Below are 15,941 nucleotides of genomic sequence, written 5' to 3'. Positions count from 1 at the left end.
GACTCTGAAAAGACTGAATCAGCAGAAAGATTCAGCAACATACTCCCTCTGGTCAACTTCTGTGCCGTACTTCCCCAACAACCGCCTCATGTGAACGTGGCTATAGCTACCAAATCAGAATAAAGACGGTCTATCGTTCATCACTGACACGGGAGACTTTGGATGATCTTCTGATGATTGCTGTTAATGGACCACCACTAAAAGATTACAATCCACACACAGCCATTGGAGTGGTATTTTGTATCAGAAAGGGGACGTTACACAAGTCTTGGTCCTGCTGTACAATGAAAACCATAGCAAACCTTGATGTGAAACTGGCTTCCTACTGCTTTTTGGCATCCAAAAAAAAATCATTTTTTGGTGTGTTTTTTTTTCATGAAATAGAATGCAATCCGCACACAGCCATTAAAGTGGTATTTTGCATCAAAAAAAAGGGTATTACACAAGTCTTGGTCCTGCTGTACATCACAAACCATGGCTGCTCTGTTACAATGGTTACTATTGTTATGCCATGTTTTTTGGCATCTAAATAAGCACTTCTTTGTTTATTCTTAATGCACTACTTCTCTAAGCTCTCTTTTAATAAGATGCTGGAGATATAAAATGCAAAATGTTTACTATTGTTATTTATGTTTTTTGGCCATCAATAGAGGCACTTTTTTCTTTTTTCTTAATGCCGCACTTCTCTAAGGTCTCTGCTGGAGATAAAAAATACGTGTTTACAGTAATTATTATTCCATGTTTTTGGCATCAAAATAAGCACTTTTTCTTATGCTACACTTCTATAAACTAAACTTACATCTTTTAAAAGAGACTTTACTGCAGTTACTAAAGATGCAGGAGATAAACAAAACAAATACAAAATGTTCACTGCAGGTTTAAAGCTGTAAAACTTGATATTTTGATTGCCCCCTATTGCTATTGCTGTGATGTTTAAATTGACATAATAAAGTTATAATTGCAGTTTTTTTATATTTTGGACTCTTTATTCTAAAGAAAAATGTAATTTCATAAGTTTTAAGGGGGTGTGGTTGGGGGCAGGGCTAGGGACAGGGTTGGGGGATGGGCTGAGGGTGGGGTTGGAGGTGGACCTGGGCAAGGTTGGGTGGGGCAACTGGTGGAGAGTAAGGATTGTGCCTGGCTAGTAGGTCTAGACTCAAAATGGTTTAGCTGGATGTATACAGTATATATATGACAAGGCAGACTACTTCATGTAACATTACATCTTCATCTCAGATTGTAAGCAGATTGGATTGGCCTGTGTATGGGATTCCAGATCAAGTCATGGCAAGGTACACGTTGAGCGTTGAATATCTGGCTGTAGAGAGATCACGGGGGGGATTTGTATATCTGTTGTCACATGTTGCTGAGTTACTGATTTCTTACACGACATTTCCAGACAGTTGGATGTAATTCATTAATATTTGGCAGTAATTGCTGGCTTGTATTTCTCCCCATTATTGTGGATTAGATCATTGTACTGTTATCTTGTATTGTTTATTATTTATCATCACCTATTAGATTTCATCCCCATTTTGTACTGATTTATATTATTAATAAATATATATTTTTGCACATTATTGCGTTTTATTTTGTCTTCCAATTATCACAAATACAGAACTGGGATGTCGGTTACTTTGTGAGAATTAGTAGGGAATCTCCTTCATTCCAGATCCCGCCTGTTTCCATGAATTGTATACGGATTATTTCCTCACAGATAAAGTTCTGACAATTTGTACCGTTCTGGTGTTTTTGATCCTCAGAAATGAGATCTGCCGTCATCAGACATGATGGATTTTCAGACATCTATCCCATAGTTTGTAGACTCTATAACTCTCCTACACACTGAATCATAGACACTGATTGGGGTTATTGTACCCAAGAAATGGCGCAGAATACACCTTTGTCTACATTTATAAGGAAAGACCATTTATTTGTAAAAACAAGAAAAAATGGTAAAAAGTGGTGTTTAAATACCACCAAAATAAATATCTATTTGTGTGAAAAAAATGATAACAATATAATTTGGGTACAATGTTGCATGACTGTGTAATTGTCATTCAAAGTGTGAGAGTGCTGATAGTTACCAGTCGGCCTGGGCAGGAAGGGGGTGGAAGTGTCCGGTATACAGGAGGTAGAAATATTTATTTTTAAACAGACCTCCAAGTGTTTGTGAAATCTCCCACCACAAAATGTACTCAGCCAATCACAGGTCAGGACTCCATTTTTATTCTTTTCCTTCCATCAATAGCCAACCCGATCCCACACTTCATCCATGTCTTTGTGGACCTCTGATCTCCTTATGAACTGTTTCTTCCATGATGAAGATCAGCCATGGAGTATATCTGAGGTGTATATCAGGGTGTGCTTCTTCCTCACATGAGAGCTGGGATGTCCAGCAACATTCATCTAGAAGACATTTCCCGCACTCAAGGCACTAATACACCTCCAGCATTGTGTGGGACCCCTGATGTACAGGAACACAGGACTTCAGTGAGGAACAATTCTCTCACTCAGGACAGGAAAGTGGCTTTTCCCAATTGTGAGATCTCTGATGTGTGTAAAGATTGGATCTATGTGAAAAACTTTTCCCACACTTAGAACAGGAATATGGCTTTTCCCCCGTGTGTGATCTCTGATGTATGTGAAGATTGGATATCTGTGAAAAACATTTTCCACACTCAGAACAGGAATATGGCATCACCCCCGTGTGAGATCTCTGATGTATGGAGAGATGGGACTTCCGTGAAAAACATTTCCCGCACTCAAGACAGGAATACGGCTTCTCCCCCGTGTGTGATCTCTGATGTCTGGAAAGACTGGACTTCACTGAAAAACATTTCCCGCACTCAGGGCAGAAATATGGCTTCTCCCCCAAATGAGACCTCTGATGTTTATAAAGATTGGATATGTGTGAAAAACATTTTCCACACTCAGAACAGGAATATGGCATCACCCCCGTGTGAGATCTCTGATGTGTGGAAAGATGGGACTTCAATGAAAAACATTTCCTGCAATCAGGACAGGAATACGGCTTCTCCCCCGTGTGTGATCTCTGATGTCTGGAAAGACTGAACTTCACTGAAAAACATTTCCCACACTCAGGACAGGAGAACCTCTTCCCTGTTGGAAGGCCGGCCCAGTCCCGCACAGTGTGAGGTTCCTCAGGATACGAGGAATCCGATGGTCCATCTACACTGGGTGGTGCCGGATGGACATTGGAGGGAGCCGGGTTTTCTCCTGGACTATACTGTGTGATGTCCTCATTTTCTACTTTCCAGTCTGGAGACAAAGTGAGACAATCCTCGGAGGTTTTCCTCATCTCCCGGCCATGGACTAAAATACAAAGACAAAGAGGATTACAAGACAGGAGCTGATTGGTTCCCCCAAACCAGGACTCCGCCCACATCAGGCAGCTTGGTCTCTGAGGAGCTTACAATTCCACCCTCAAGGGAACTAGGAAATGGCTCCTCTGATCTCCTACCAGGTCATTTCTTTATTCATGGACCTTAGTCAGAGAGTGAGGAAACAACCAGAACTGTCTTTTATAGGAGGGACAGTGATGAGGGGATTATAGGACGAGGGTCCCCACCCCCTCTATCACTCATCGCCATCTTCCCAACACAAGAAGTTCTGCACTTCCTTATTTAGTCCATGATTTAGTCATGAAGAACAGCGGGGCTGAGCCCCACCAGAGGTCAGAGAGTGAGGATGGGGGGAGAACAACCAAGATGAAGACTGGACTGATCCTGAAGACCACCATCATTGGGGTATTGACTCCTCCCCCATTATCACTTTCTGTTTAAGGGTCCAAAGTTGGAGGAAGTTATCACATTATTATCACCATGTAAAAGTCTGTGCTCCAATCACATCATCCGATATAAAATGTCCAGCTGGGAGAAAATGAGTGCAAAAGAAGTAAGGCCAATGTAATGTACAACTTATATAAGATACAAAAGTTAGGACTCAGTACAGTACGGTATTAGAATGATGTAATCCACAACATAGAGTATATAGTGCAGGGGTCAGGAGTATGTAACATACAGCATAGAGTATATAGTGCAGGGGTCAGGAGTATGTAATGTACAACATAGAGTATATAGTGCAGGAGTCAGGAGTATGTAATGTACAACATAGAGTATATAGTGCAGGGGTCAGGAGTATGTAATGTACAACATAGAGTATATAGTGCAGGGGTCAGGAGTATGTAACATACAGCATAGAGTATATAGTGCAGGGGTCAGGAGTATGTAACGTACAACAGAAAGTATATAGTGCAGGGGTCAGGAGTATGTAATGTACAACATAGTGTATATAGTGCAGGGGTCAGGAGTATGTAATGTACAATATAGAGTATAGAGTGCAGGGGTCAGGAGTATGTAATGTACAACATAGAGTATATAGCGCAGGGGTCAGGAGTATGTAATGTACAACATAGAGTATATAGTGCAGGGGTCAGGAGTATGTAATGTACAACATAGAGTATATAGTGCAGGGGTCAGGAGTATGTAATGTACAACATAGAGTATATAGTGCAGGGGTCAGGAGTATGGAATGTACAAAATAGAGTATATAGTGCAGGGGTCAGGAGTATGTAATGTACAATATAACTTATACAGTGTACGGTTCAGGTCTCATAATATTGGTATTCAGTGGAACATTAAATGTTTACTGTAGACAAGTTGCAGAGGTCCCACACCACTGCCTCCCATCTCCTGAGACTGCACTCAGAGTAAGTATCTCTGGGAGAATTGTTCTGTCAGAGATCTTGCTAGACCCGGTCATGGGACAGAAGACCCAAATCACATGCCCCCGGTGCTTAGGTCTAGTAATGTCTATGGTGAAAATCAACATTTTGCTGCCAGCTGAACCCCAGAACCTCCATAAATCCAGTCTAGAGACATAAATTGTGTCTGCAGCACAGAGAAGGAAGATTATCCGAGAGAAATCCAGGAATACAGGACGGGGAACACAGCTCAGGAAAGTGACCAGGGGATTACAGGCTGATATCACCCAGTCCCCGCCCTACTCTGGACCAATCAGTGAGCAGTATGGGTGGAGGAATGGATTTAGTGTTCATGACCCACCTGTGCTGATCTCTGTAGGAGTGTCCTCCTCTATAAATGTCCCCGTTATTCCATCCTCCTCCATAGACTGCTGATCATCCCTCACATACGCCTCTTCTTCTTCTGATTTCACCTCAACTTTTATATCTATCAGATCTTCAACCTAAAACAAAACAATAATAGAAGAGCTCATCTGTAAAACATAAACTCCAATATTGTGATATCACATAAAAAACAATCACTTCTGTGAGACCATATTCTAGATTCTCCATCCCACCAACCTTGTAATGGTGAGGGATGGTGTGACCTTCCTGTGTGGAATCCCGGGAATACAGAGGACGGGGACATCTCTCTGGTGGGTTCCTGGTATTAGGTGGCTCCATCATATCCTTGTGTCCTTCTGAAAACTCCTCCATCACTCCATACTCCTCATCCTCCTCTTTAAATTCTTCCTTAACAACAATATTATAATCCCCGAGGTTTCCACTCTGAAAGATATAATAAAATGACATCAATGGTAACAATGCAGATAATGTACAGATCCTAATGATACTATCAGTGATTGTTCCTCATCTACCTGATGATGGTGAGGGATGGTGTGACCTTCCTGTGTGGAATCCCGGGAATACAGAGGACGGGGACATCTCTCTGGTGGGTTCCCATGACTGGATCCATCTGTAGGAAACACACACACTGACTGAATCCATTGTTTCTATGTGTTTATCAGATGATGGGGGATCTAGGTGGATCCTCCGTACTGCTCTCTCCTTTACAATAAAGTCTCCTCTTACCCGGTGATGTGAGGGGCGGCTGATTGTCCATCATGACGTCCTTGTAGAGATCCTTGTGTCCTTCTAAATACTCCCACTCCTCCATGGAGAAATAGACAGTGACACCCTGACACCTTATAGGAACCTGACACACACAATGATACAGTCACCATCCAGACACATCCCTTGTCTGTTACTGGAGAATGTCCCAGAATTCCCGGCACCGCTCACCTCTCCTGTCAGCAGCTCAGTGATCTCTCTGGTGACTTCTAGAATCTTCTTCTTCTTTCTCTCTTCTATCAGGGAGGGAGGTGGAGGCAATGTGATGTCATATGATCTCCAGACTTCACAGGAGGAAAACTCTACATCTGAACACAAATAGTCACATCAAATGATATTCCCAGAATCCTCCTCACCTCTCCATTCAGGTCTCCATTTTATTAAAGCCCCACTTCAGGCTGAGGTATAATTCCCCCCACAGGACCCCCACACTACGCAGGTCAAGGAATTCTGACGTCATTACACACAACGCAGGATCTACAGTTCTGATTTGCTTATGAAGATGCCAAGGGTCCCCCACATCCTAAGACCATAGAATAAGAAGAAAGGAGATAAATTATTATTATGGCGCCAACAGTGTGCTCAGCGCTGTACAAAATGAAGGCAGACATTACAGTTACAATACAATTTGGTAGCAGAGGAAGCAGAGGGCCGGCTTGTTAGAGCTGACAATCTAGGAGATCATTCCTTTATGTCTAATACATTTTTAATTCCATCTGTTCCATGTTACATGTCAGTGATGGTGATGTCACAGTGTCCATGGTAACCCCACGGGGCCATCCAGTCTTGTTGTTTCTACTGTGTTAGCCTTCAGTTCCATCCTTTCCCAGATATCTTCATTTATGTCCTTTTCTAGCTCTCCTGTCCCTGATGCCAGTTACCTACAAACCAGTTTTGATGCCAAACTTCCATTTAGGATTTGTCAGTCTTTTAGTTTTAATTGCATTTTAGTCATCTGAATTATTTTAGTTTTAGTCGACTCAAATAGTTTAGTCAACAAAATGAACACGGCTTGAAACTGCAGCCGAGGGCCGGAAACAGCCCTTTGCTTGCCTTTATCTAGCCCCTGGGGCACTATTCCCCCCATTGACACCAATGATGGGGCATCATTTCTGACTCTTACACCAACAATAGATCACTACCCCCCCACCAATACCATCGATGGGGCACTATTCCTTCCACTGACATCAACCACAGGTCACTATTCCCCCAATGACACCAATGATGGGACACTGTTTACTCCCACTGATGCCAGGATGTTTTCTACTATCACTGTCCACAGTCAGACCCCCTGAAGTCTGAAGACAGTAAACTGGCCCTTTGTTTACAAAGTTTGGAGATCTCGCTATATGATATCATTTTATTGGTCATTCCTAGAGGGACATTAGGAGGAGGAGCTGTGAGGTCAGTGTGATGTCATAGGACTCTCTGACTCTGGATGGAGGGACATCGGGGGGAGGAGGAGCTGTGAGGTCAGTGTGATGTCATAGGATTCTCTGACTCTGGATGGAGGGACATTGGGAGGAGGAGCTGTGAGGTCAGTGTGATGTCATAGGATTCTCTGAGTCTGGATGGAGGGACATTGGGAGGAGGAGCTGTGAGGTCAGTGTGATGTCATAGGATTCTCCATCCCCCGTAACTAATAAAAGTGGTATAATCCATTAGTATAGACTGAAGAGGTGAGAAGGTGACACCTCTCCACAATGAGGAGAATGTTCCGGCCCCGGAAGTGGGGGAATGTTCTGCCCCTGAAGGGGTTCATCTGGGTTCCCACACTATATATGTGTGTATCATCATCTGCTGGAGATAAAAGACGTCACAGTGACTATGGAGGAAGAGGAGAGACATGACTATGGAGGAAGAGGACGGACATGACTATGGAGGAAGAGGACGGACATGACTATGGAGGAAGAGGAGAGACATGACTATGGAGGAAGAGGATGGACATGATGGGGGGTTACTGGGTGTAAATAGGAAATCTCCTAGATTGCAAGCTCCCAGGATCAGGGCCCTCCTATCTCTCTTCTATTGAACTGTATTGATCTGTATTGTCTCCCATTATATTGTAAAGTGCTGAGCAAACTGTTGGCGCCATAAATCCTGTATAATAATAATAACAACATCTTATTACCTTCTCTGCTGCCACTTCCACCAAGTCTCCTCTCTGCTTCCTCCTGCCTCACACCTTACCAAACTGCCTGTCTGTACCTGACATCACTTCCTGTCTGTCCCTGACATCACTTCCTGTCTGTCTTCCATAGAGACTTCCTGTGTGGGTAGAAGTGAGATCCCCACCTTGTGGAGCTCAGAGGAACTGCAGCCCTGAGAAGCGTCTGGTAGTGTGACCCCGGCCTTGTGCTGGGTGTGTATGGACTGTAGATCCTTATAGAGGGGTCACCTCCACTCCCACCAAGGGGGACAGAAATACATGACTGCCTAGTCCAGCCTTTCTCAGTCAGGGTCCTCCAAAGGTTTCTCGGGGCTCCTTCAGCAATGAACAATTCCTGTGTGAATCTGTCAGATTACAAGTCCCCATTATCTGGGTAAGGGGGTGTCAATCATCGCACGTCGCTGACATTTATAAATCTAGAGCAGAGTATGAAATGTTCTGCAGATGACATTTCCCTCCCGGATTCCTTCCCCCAGACCCCACAGTACATAGCGCCCCCTCCTGTATTGTGGGGGGACTCTGGAAATGAAGTTTTATCGGCAGCTCAATGTGTGTCATTATCGGTCACTCTGCTGTCACCCCATCCGGTGTTCTCCCAGGTTTGTGTTAGTAGAAGAACATCATGTGACCGTGTATTCCTGGAACTCTTCACACTCAGCCGATGCGGGGCCGCTGCGTTTTTCAAAGTCCTGTTTGTCACATCTTTAGTGCAGGTTTGGGGTGATAAAAAAACGCTCCAAGAACGCCCCTCCCCCATTGAAATCAATGGAAAACACCGCAGAACAAACCAACAATGCCCCCACGGTGAGGGTTTGGTGCGGATTTTGAGTCACATGATCTTTAAAAAGTGCAATGCAAACACGGTAAAAACATGGCGGAAATGCAGCAAAAAGTCATACGTGTCCCGCGGATCAGTGTGGGAGGAGCCTTCATGTCACTTTTGTTGCAGCACATTCTACAGTGAGAATGGAAACCATTCATAACCCCTCCCCCACCTCAACAAAACGCATCCCAGACTCCTACACACTGCAAAACCAGCTCTGGCAGTGAGAGGGTTAATGTGGGCTAGATGGGATCCCTCTGCTGGGGTGACATTAGAGCTCCCCCTAGCTGCAGCCTGGTAATAACATTGCTGGGAGGTCTATTCATTTCTCTGCTCCATACTTCCCGTCTTTATATCTGAATTCCATCTTTATATGAGCAGAAAATGAATGGAATAGTAAATCTAATCATAATCCCACCCCCCAGATTACTGATCACCAAGTCCTGCCCCCACAGAGTACTGATCACCAAGTCCCGCCCCCACAGGGTACTGCTCACCAAGTCCCGCCCCCACAGAGTCTTATTCTCCCAAGTCCGGCCCCCACAGAGTACTGCTCACCAAGTCCCGCCCCCACAGAGTCTTATTCTCCCAAGTCCGGCCCCCACAGAGTACTGCTCACCAAGTCCCGCCCCCACAGAGTCTTATTCTCCCAAGTCCCACCCCCACAGAGTACAGACACATAGAAAGGGAAATGGAAGCTAATAGGCTGCAGGAGATCCGCTGAGACATAGAAAGGGAAATGGGAGCTAATAGGCTGCAGATCTGCTGAGACATAGAAAGGGAAATGGGTGCTAATAGGCTGCAGGGGATCCGCTGAGACATAGAGAGGGAAATGGGTGCTAATAGGCTGCAGGAGATCTGCTGAGACATAGAGAGGGAAATGGGTGCTAATAGGCTGCAGGAGATCCGCTGAGACATAGAGAGGGAAATGGGAGCTAATAGGCTGCAGATCTGCTGAGACATAGAAAGGGAAATGGGTGCTAATAGGCTGCAGGGGATCCGCTGAGACATAGAGAGGGAAATGGGTGCTAATAGGCTGCAGGAGATCCGCTGAGACATAGAGAGGGAAATGGGTGCTAATAGGCTGCAGGAGATCCGCTGAGACATAGAGAGGGAAATGGGAGCTAATAGGCTGCAGGAGATCTGCTGAGACATAGAGAGGGAAATGGGCACTAATAGGCTGCAGGCGTGTGCACAGGGTGTTATGAATGTGTCTGATTACTCCCTGATCACCCCGTTCACATTGGCATTGTGGCTGTGTGGAGGTTGGGGGATGGGAAAGATCCTCCAATGAGCAGCTGATAAGTGTGGAAGATTTCTCCTTCACTCTGAATCTGCAGGCAGGGAGATCATGTGTTGGGGGAGGGGATCAGAAACATCTCCTCTCTGAATGGCAGAGGGCCTCCATGTATGTATGAAGATTGCATTGTCTGTGTCCCAATCATTAACAGAGGAAACATCTCTGGAAATGGAAACCTCCGGAGAGAGGGAACAGCAACAGAAATGTCGGCCAATCAGATGCGGGTAAATACTCTAAGCCACACCTCTTTTCCTTAGATAAGGGGATGTTGGATATAAAAGGGGAGGGGCTCTCAGACAGCGACTGACACTGGACGGAGCACATGGATCTTCACAGACACTCATCTGATCCTCATCTCCACTCTCCACCAATCCAGACTCTCCATACCAGAACAGATTCTATGGGGAGCAGCCATTGGGAATCCTCGGGGGCGGTCCTATCATCCACCACAGCTCTCCTCACCTGGTAAAGTATAAATGAATCTCTCCTCTGTGAAATGTCATCTCATTTCTGAATCTGAGGGAGTTTGGACCTTCATAGTTTGTCTGATAGACATTTGGGGTTCAGTCCTCTTCCAAGGTGTCATCTCCACTAAGGAATCCAAGTCATGGAGAGGGCGGAGTCAGTGGGAGGGGTCGCCTAGACTCCATCCTGGTATTCTGCTGCAGAGACTGGAAGGTGACGGACTGATTGGGGGACCTTGTTGTCTACCAGTAGAGTGTGAATGACTTGTATTCCCAGATAATAATATATAATATAATCCCACGTTTACACACTATATATATATATATTTATATCTGGTGGTATATCATTGTTAGTGACTATATAGTATATTGTTGGGAATTATAATGATTTCTATGGTATGTTTCCCTGACATATATGACACCTCAGCTTCCATTCTTCCCTTGGTATATATATATATATTTATATCTGGTGGTATATCATTGTTGATGACTATATAGTATATTGTTGGGAATTATAATGATTTATATGGTATGTTTCCCTGACATATATGACACCTCAGCTTCCATTCTTCCCTTGGTATATATATATATTTATATCTGGTGGTATATCATTGTTAGTGACTATATAGTAGATTGTTGGGAATTATAATGATTTCTATGGTATGTTTCCCCTGACATATATGACACCTCAGCTTCCATTCTTCCCTTGGTATATATATATATATTTATATCTGGTGGTATATCATTGTTGATGACTATATAGTATATTGTTGGGAATTATAATGATTTCTATGGGATGTTTCCCTGACATATATGACACCTCAGCTTCCATTCTTCCCTTGGTGTATATATATATATTTATATCTGGTGGTATATCATTGTTAGTGACTATATAGTAGATTGTTGGGAATTATAATGATTTCTATGGTATGTTTCCCCTGACATATATGACACCTCAGCTTCCATTCTTCCCTTGGTATATATATATATATTTATATCTGGTGGTATATCATTGTTGATGACTATATAGTATATTGTTGGGAATTATAATGATTTATATGGGATGTTTCCCCTGACATATATGACACCTCAGCTTCCATTCTTCCCTTGGTATATGCCTGGATTTAGGACAATTGTTGTCCCTTTTCTTATATCGCCTTGTTTTGATCCAACAACTGATCACTACTTACTGACCTATCCGGACCCCACTACTATCTAATATTTACTGTGTATTTGCTGACACTTGTATATGTCACTCCAGCTTGTATCCTTCAATATACCTAAGGAAAAATGGCGCCTGCTTAGCCGTGCGTGCGAACTACGTTACGTCTTCTCAAAGATGGCACATGTATAATGCACATGTGCAGTCGTCTATATAAACTGATGGCCCGCGGCTTGGCATAATTGGTGTTCCCCTCAGATGACCTGCGGGTGCACGAAACGCGTAAGTAAGGAGCCAATAACACCGTGACATCACTCCGCTGGAGCAATGTGGAGCTCCGGCGGCCATCTTTAACTCTGGCCGGTTAGTCCATGCTGTTTTGCTTACTCACCCTATGTGTTTTTATCTGGATACCTATTATTATCTCATTACATATTCATACTACTACACTATGGGATGTGTTTGCCTTGACTCCCCCGGGGAGTATTGATTTACAGACATCCACTGCCCAGTTCCCAGAGAGGGAGCCTCTATTACACCCAGGGAGCTGCACCCATCCATCCCTTAAGGGGAACTCTGGAAAACCCGGATTCATCATCTTAAAGTCCCAGGACCCATCCCCCATAAGAGGGAGTTTACTCTATTCCTGCCCTGAGATGACCATTAGATGACAGCAGGATTTATTACAAAACGCACATTATTTTACGCGTTCCGGTGAGTGCGCATTTCTTCCATACTGATTGCACAGCACCGTTTCCAGGACTGTACAGGATATATGAGCACTTAGTCACTTTATGAACTTTTATATGTCTGGTGTTATTTATATCGCATGAGTTTATTTTTCAGAATCAATTTGTGAATATTTATGTCACTTTTATGTACCTTTTTGACCTTTTACAATAATTTTAGTGCTGCACACTATTATTTACATTGCTTATTGTCAGGTTTTACTTGGTTACCTTGTGCATAGCGGCTGATATCCATATCACATATACCTACCATACATACTGTATCCCCAGATGGTGGGGACTGGACCTCCTGAATGATGGATAGGGAAACCTGAAGATTGTCCTGGGCAGGAAGGGGGTAAAAGTGCCCGGAATTGAAGCGGTTAAAGGGCAAATATGACAAGAAAACATTCAAAATGCTGAACACAGCACAAGGGATCACACCATGAGACATTTCTCAGGGCTGCAGTTCCTCTGAGCTCCACAAGGTGGTGATCTCACTTATACCCAAACAGGAAGTCTCTATGGAAATGATGTCAGCTACAGAAAGGAAGTGATGTCAGGAACAGACAGGAAGTGATGTCAGGTACAGATAGAACGTTCCATGTGGCACAAAGAAGAGGAGACATTGGGGGAAGTGGCAGCAGAGGAGGTAATAAGGTGTTATTTCCTATTTACACCCAGTAACCCCCCGTCATGTCCGTCCTCTTCCTCCATCGTCATGTCAATCTCTTCCTCCATAGTCATGTCCGTCTTCTTCCTCCATAGTCACGTCCAACCTCTTCGTCCACGGTCACGTCCGTCCTCTTCCTCCACGGTCACGTCCGTCCTCTTCCTCCACGGTCACGTCCGTCCTCTTCCTCCACGGTCACGTCCGTCCTCTTCCTCCACGGTCACGTCCGTCCTCTTCCTCCACGGTCACGTCCGTCCTCTTCCTCCATAGTCACGTCCGTCCTCTTCCTCTGTAGTCACATCCATCCTCTTCCTCCATAGTCACTGTGACGTCTTTTATCTCCAGCAGATGATGATACACACATATATAGTGTGGGAACCCAGATGAACCCCTTCAGGGGCAGAACATTCCCCCACTTCCGGGGCCGGAACATTCTCCTCATTGTGGAGATAAATTCTAGTAATATGGTCCTCTAAACAAACAGCACTGACAATAAATAGACAAGACAAGGACCATCCTGACCATACATGGCCTACAAAGGGCAATGATGACACTACACAGGCAGCCAATGGGCAATCATTACACTATGCAGCCAACACAATGATGGAGTGCCGGGGTCAGGAGTATGGAGCATAGAGCCCCTTACATTGGTGCTCAGGAGGAAGGAAACATTCCCCAGCCTGCCATGAAGAATATGTTCCATCATTGGTGTCAGAGGGAGGGAAATACTGAGGGGTCTGAGGGAAGAAGAGGAGCTGAGAAGCTGTGAGGGTTTAGTAAAGCTGAAGGACTTTAGGGCCCCTGAAGGGGGAATCTGCAACCTTTTAGGGGGTAGTCAGGCTGCAGGGCTTTGGGGGAATAGGGGGCTGAAGGGCTCAGGGGACTCGGAAGGAGGGGAGGTCTCTGGGTCTGTGGTGCCCCCCCCCCCACCTGTACTTATTTTTCTGACCTTACAGAACCGGCAATCTTAACCATCTTATTGTCTCACTGGTCATGTGATATGTTCTGGAATATCAAGTAACATAGAGAAGGACATTCCTTCACTCAGTGAGCACTTGTTCTTAGAGGAGTCCTGATTCAGCTGAAAACCAGTTCAGAAACAAAACAAACCCAACAGAGAAAAGGGGATTTCTGATCCGACAGCCTAAGAGGGTTCCAGGTCCTTCAAGATGTAACAAACACTAAACAGTCCAAACAAAATGTCTTCCCATGGGGGGAGTAGTTCTTCAATGTCCAGCAACCCTCCTATTCCCCCCTCACATCCACATCCTATTATTGTGTGACCAATACCATCCAAATCATTCTTACTTTCATTTCCCAAAGTTATCCGTCTACAAGGAGACCTGTATAGATCACATGATGGCACCAATGAGGATGGAGGAGGACCGGAGTCACATGACTGAGAAGATACTAAACCTCACCCTGGAGATCATCTACCTGCTGACCGGAGAGGTGAGGAGGATTCTGGGAGGTCACATGACATCACTCTTATCTCTATTAATAAAACACAGACCTGACCGGAGAGGTGAGGAGGATTCTGGGAGGTCACATGACATCACTCTTATCTCTATTAATAAAACGCAGACCTGACCGGAGAGGTGAGGAGGATTCTGGGAGGTCACATGACATCACTCTTATCTCTATTAATAAAACGCAGACCTGACCGGAGAGGTGAGGAGGATTCTGGGAGGTCACATGATATCACTCTTTATTATTTATTTATTTCAGGTACTTATATAATGTTGTGGGCTTTTGAATCATGTCTCAAGAATATGACTTTTCTCAAAACATAATGTTATATAGCAAACAGCTCAGCAGAACCGGATGTTAAGAGTTAATTTTGTCTTGGTTGAACCTTCAAGAATTCTAGTTAAAGAACTGAAGAGAACAGGGAATTAAGACTTTTCCAAGACAATGGGATTGTTTAAACTGTCAACAAGGACTATTTGTATATGGAAGTGAAAAGAATGCACCTACAGAAAGTCAAACAAATAGGACTCTGACTTGTAAACATTTCAACAATAATGAGACGGGAACTCAACTGTTTGAAAGCTTAACCAAAACCTGTAGAGTGTGATGAACCAACAAACCTCTGAAACTATTACCATCTACTATTGTTCACCAAGGGTGAAAGCATTAACAATTGTTTACCATGAGTCCAATACAAGGGCTAGGCAAACAGAGAATTTTTTTCCCTACACAGAGGAAATGTTGATGCTGAAACCAAGAGGTGAAATTCAGGACATTTAAGTCTAAAAGTTCACTGTATATCATTACAAAAATGTACTACAAAAACAGATTATAAATAAGATGTCATAGACTTTAAAACACCATTAAATACTCAGCAATGGGAACTATATATATCACTAACTTGAGTATTGAGATGATGGGAAGTAAGATGTATTATAAACTAGCATTAGTTACATGTCTTATCAGGAAACAAACAGGATGGTACTTCAAGGAGGAATAACCGAATATACACCTATATTCCATGGTCCCTATTTAGAATAATATAGGTATCACTGCTATATCTGGATAGAGCCGTATATTTTATTCCTGAAATTACCTGAAGATTCCACCCAAGGTATGAGTCATCTCAAATACTCACATTGTTCTGTGATACATGACCGCCACCTGGCGGGCAGGTGAGAAATAGCTTATGTACACACATTTCTCAACTAGCCAATCAGGAAGCCTGGTGGGAAGGTATCTTAGAACAATGGAC

The 15,941-nt window shown here is 43.9% G+C and overlaps 1 protein-coding gene across 1 annotated transcript; it reads right to left on the bottom strand.

Annotated features, from left to right (window-relative positions):
* Positions 1 to 1,902: 1,902 nt before the first annotated feature.
* LOC149435864 (uncharacterized) lies at positions 1,903 to 12,799 on the bottom strand. Its single transcript, XM_089662342.1, has 5 exons — positions 12,775 to 12,799; positions 5,644 to 5,741; positions 5,348 to 5,554; positions 5,088 to 5,229; positions 1,903 to 3,336 (listed from the first exon to the last, which is right to left on the bottom strand). Exons 1-5 carry the CDS (start codon positions 12,797 to 12,799, stop codon positions 2,510 to 2,512), a joined length of 1,299 nt encoding a protein of 432 aa, XP_089518468.1. The 3' UTR covers positions 1,903 to 2,509.
* Between the last annotated feature and the right edge of the window lie 3,142 nt (positions 12,800 to 15,941).

This window comes from Staurois parvus, unplaced genomic scaffold, assembly GCF_062004578.1.
Source record: "Staurois parvus isolate SC_StPar_1 unplaced genomic scaffold, SC_StPar_1.0 ptg001458l, whole genome shotgun sequence".
Classification (NCBI taxonomy): domain Eukaryota; kingdom Metazoa; phylum Chordata; class Amphibia; order Anura; family Ranidae; genus Staurois; species Staurois parvus.
This window is presented reverse-complemented; position numbering and strand designations above follow the sequence as displayed.

Excerpts from the sequence above, each read along its gene's own strand:
- LOC149435864 (XM_089662342.1), bottom strand. The coding sequence starts at position 12,799 with ATGGATATCAGCCGCTATGCACAAG. Across the intron at positions 5,742-12,774 it reads TATCAGCCGCTATGCACAAG|ATGGATCCAGTCATGGGAAC; the intron begins GTAACCAAGTAA and ends TGTTTCCTACAG. Across the intron at positions 3,337-5,087 it reads TCCTACAGAGATCAGCACAG|TCCATGGCCGGGAGATGAGG; the intron begins GTGGGTCATGAA and ends TTTGTATTTTAG.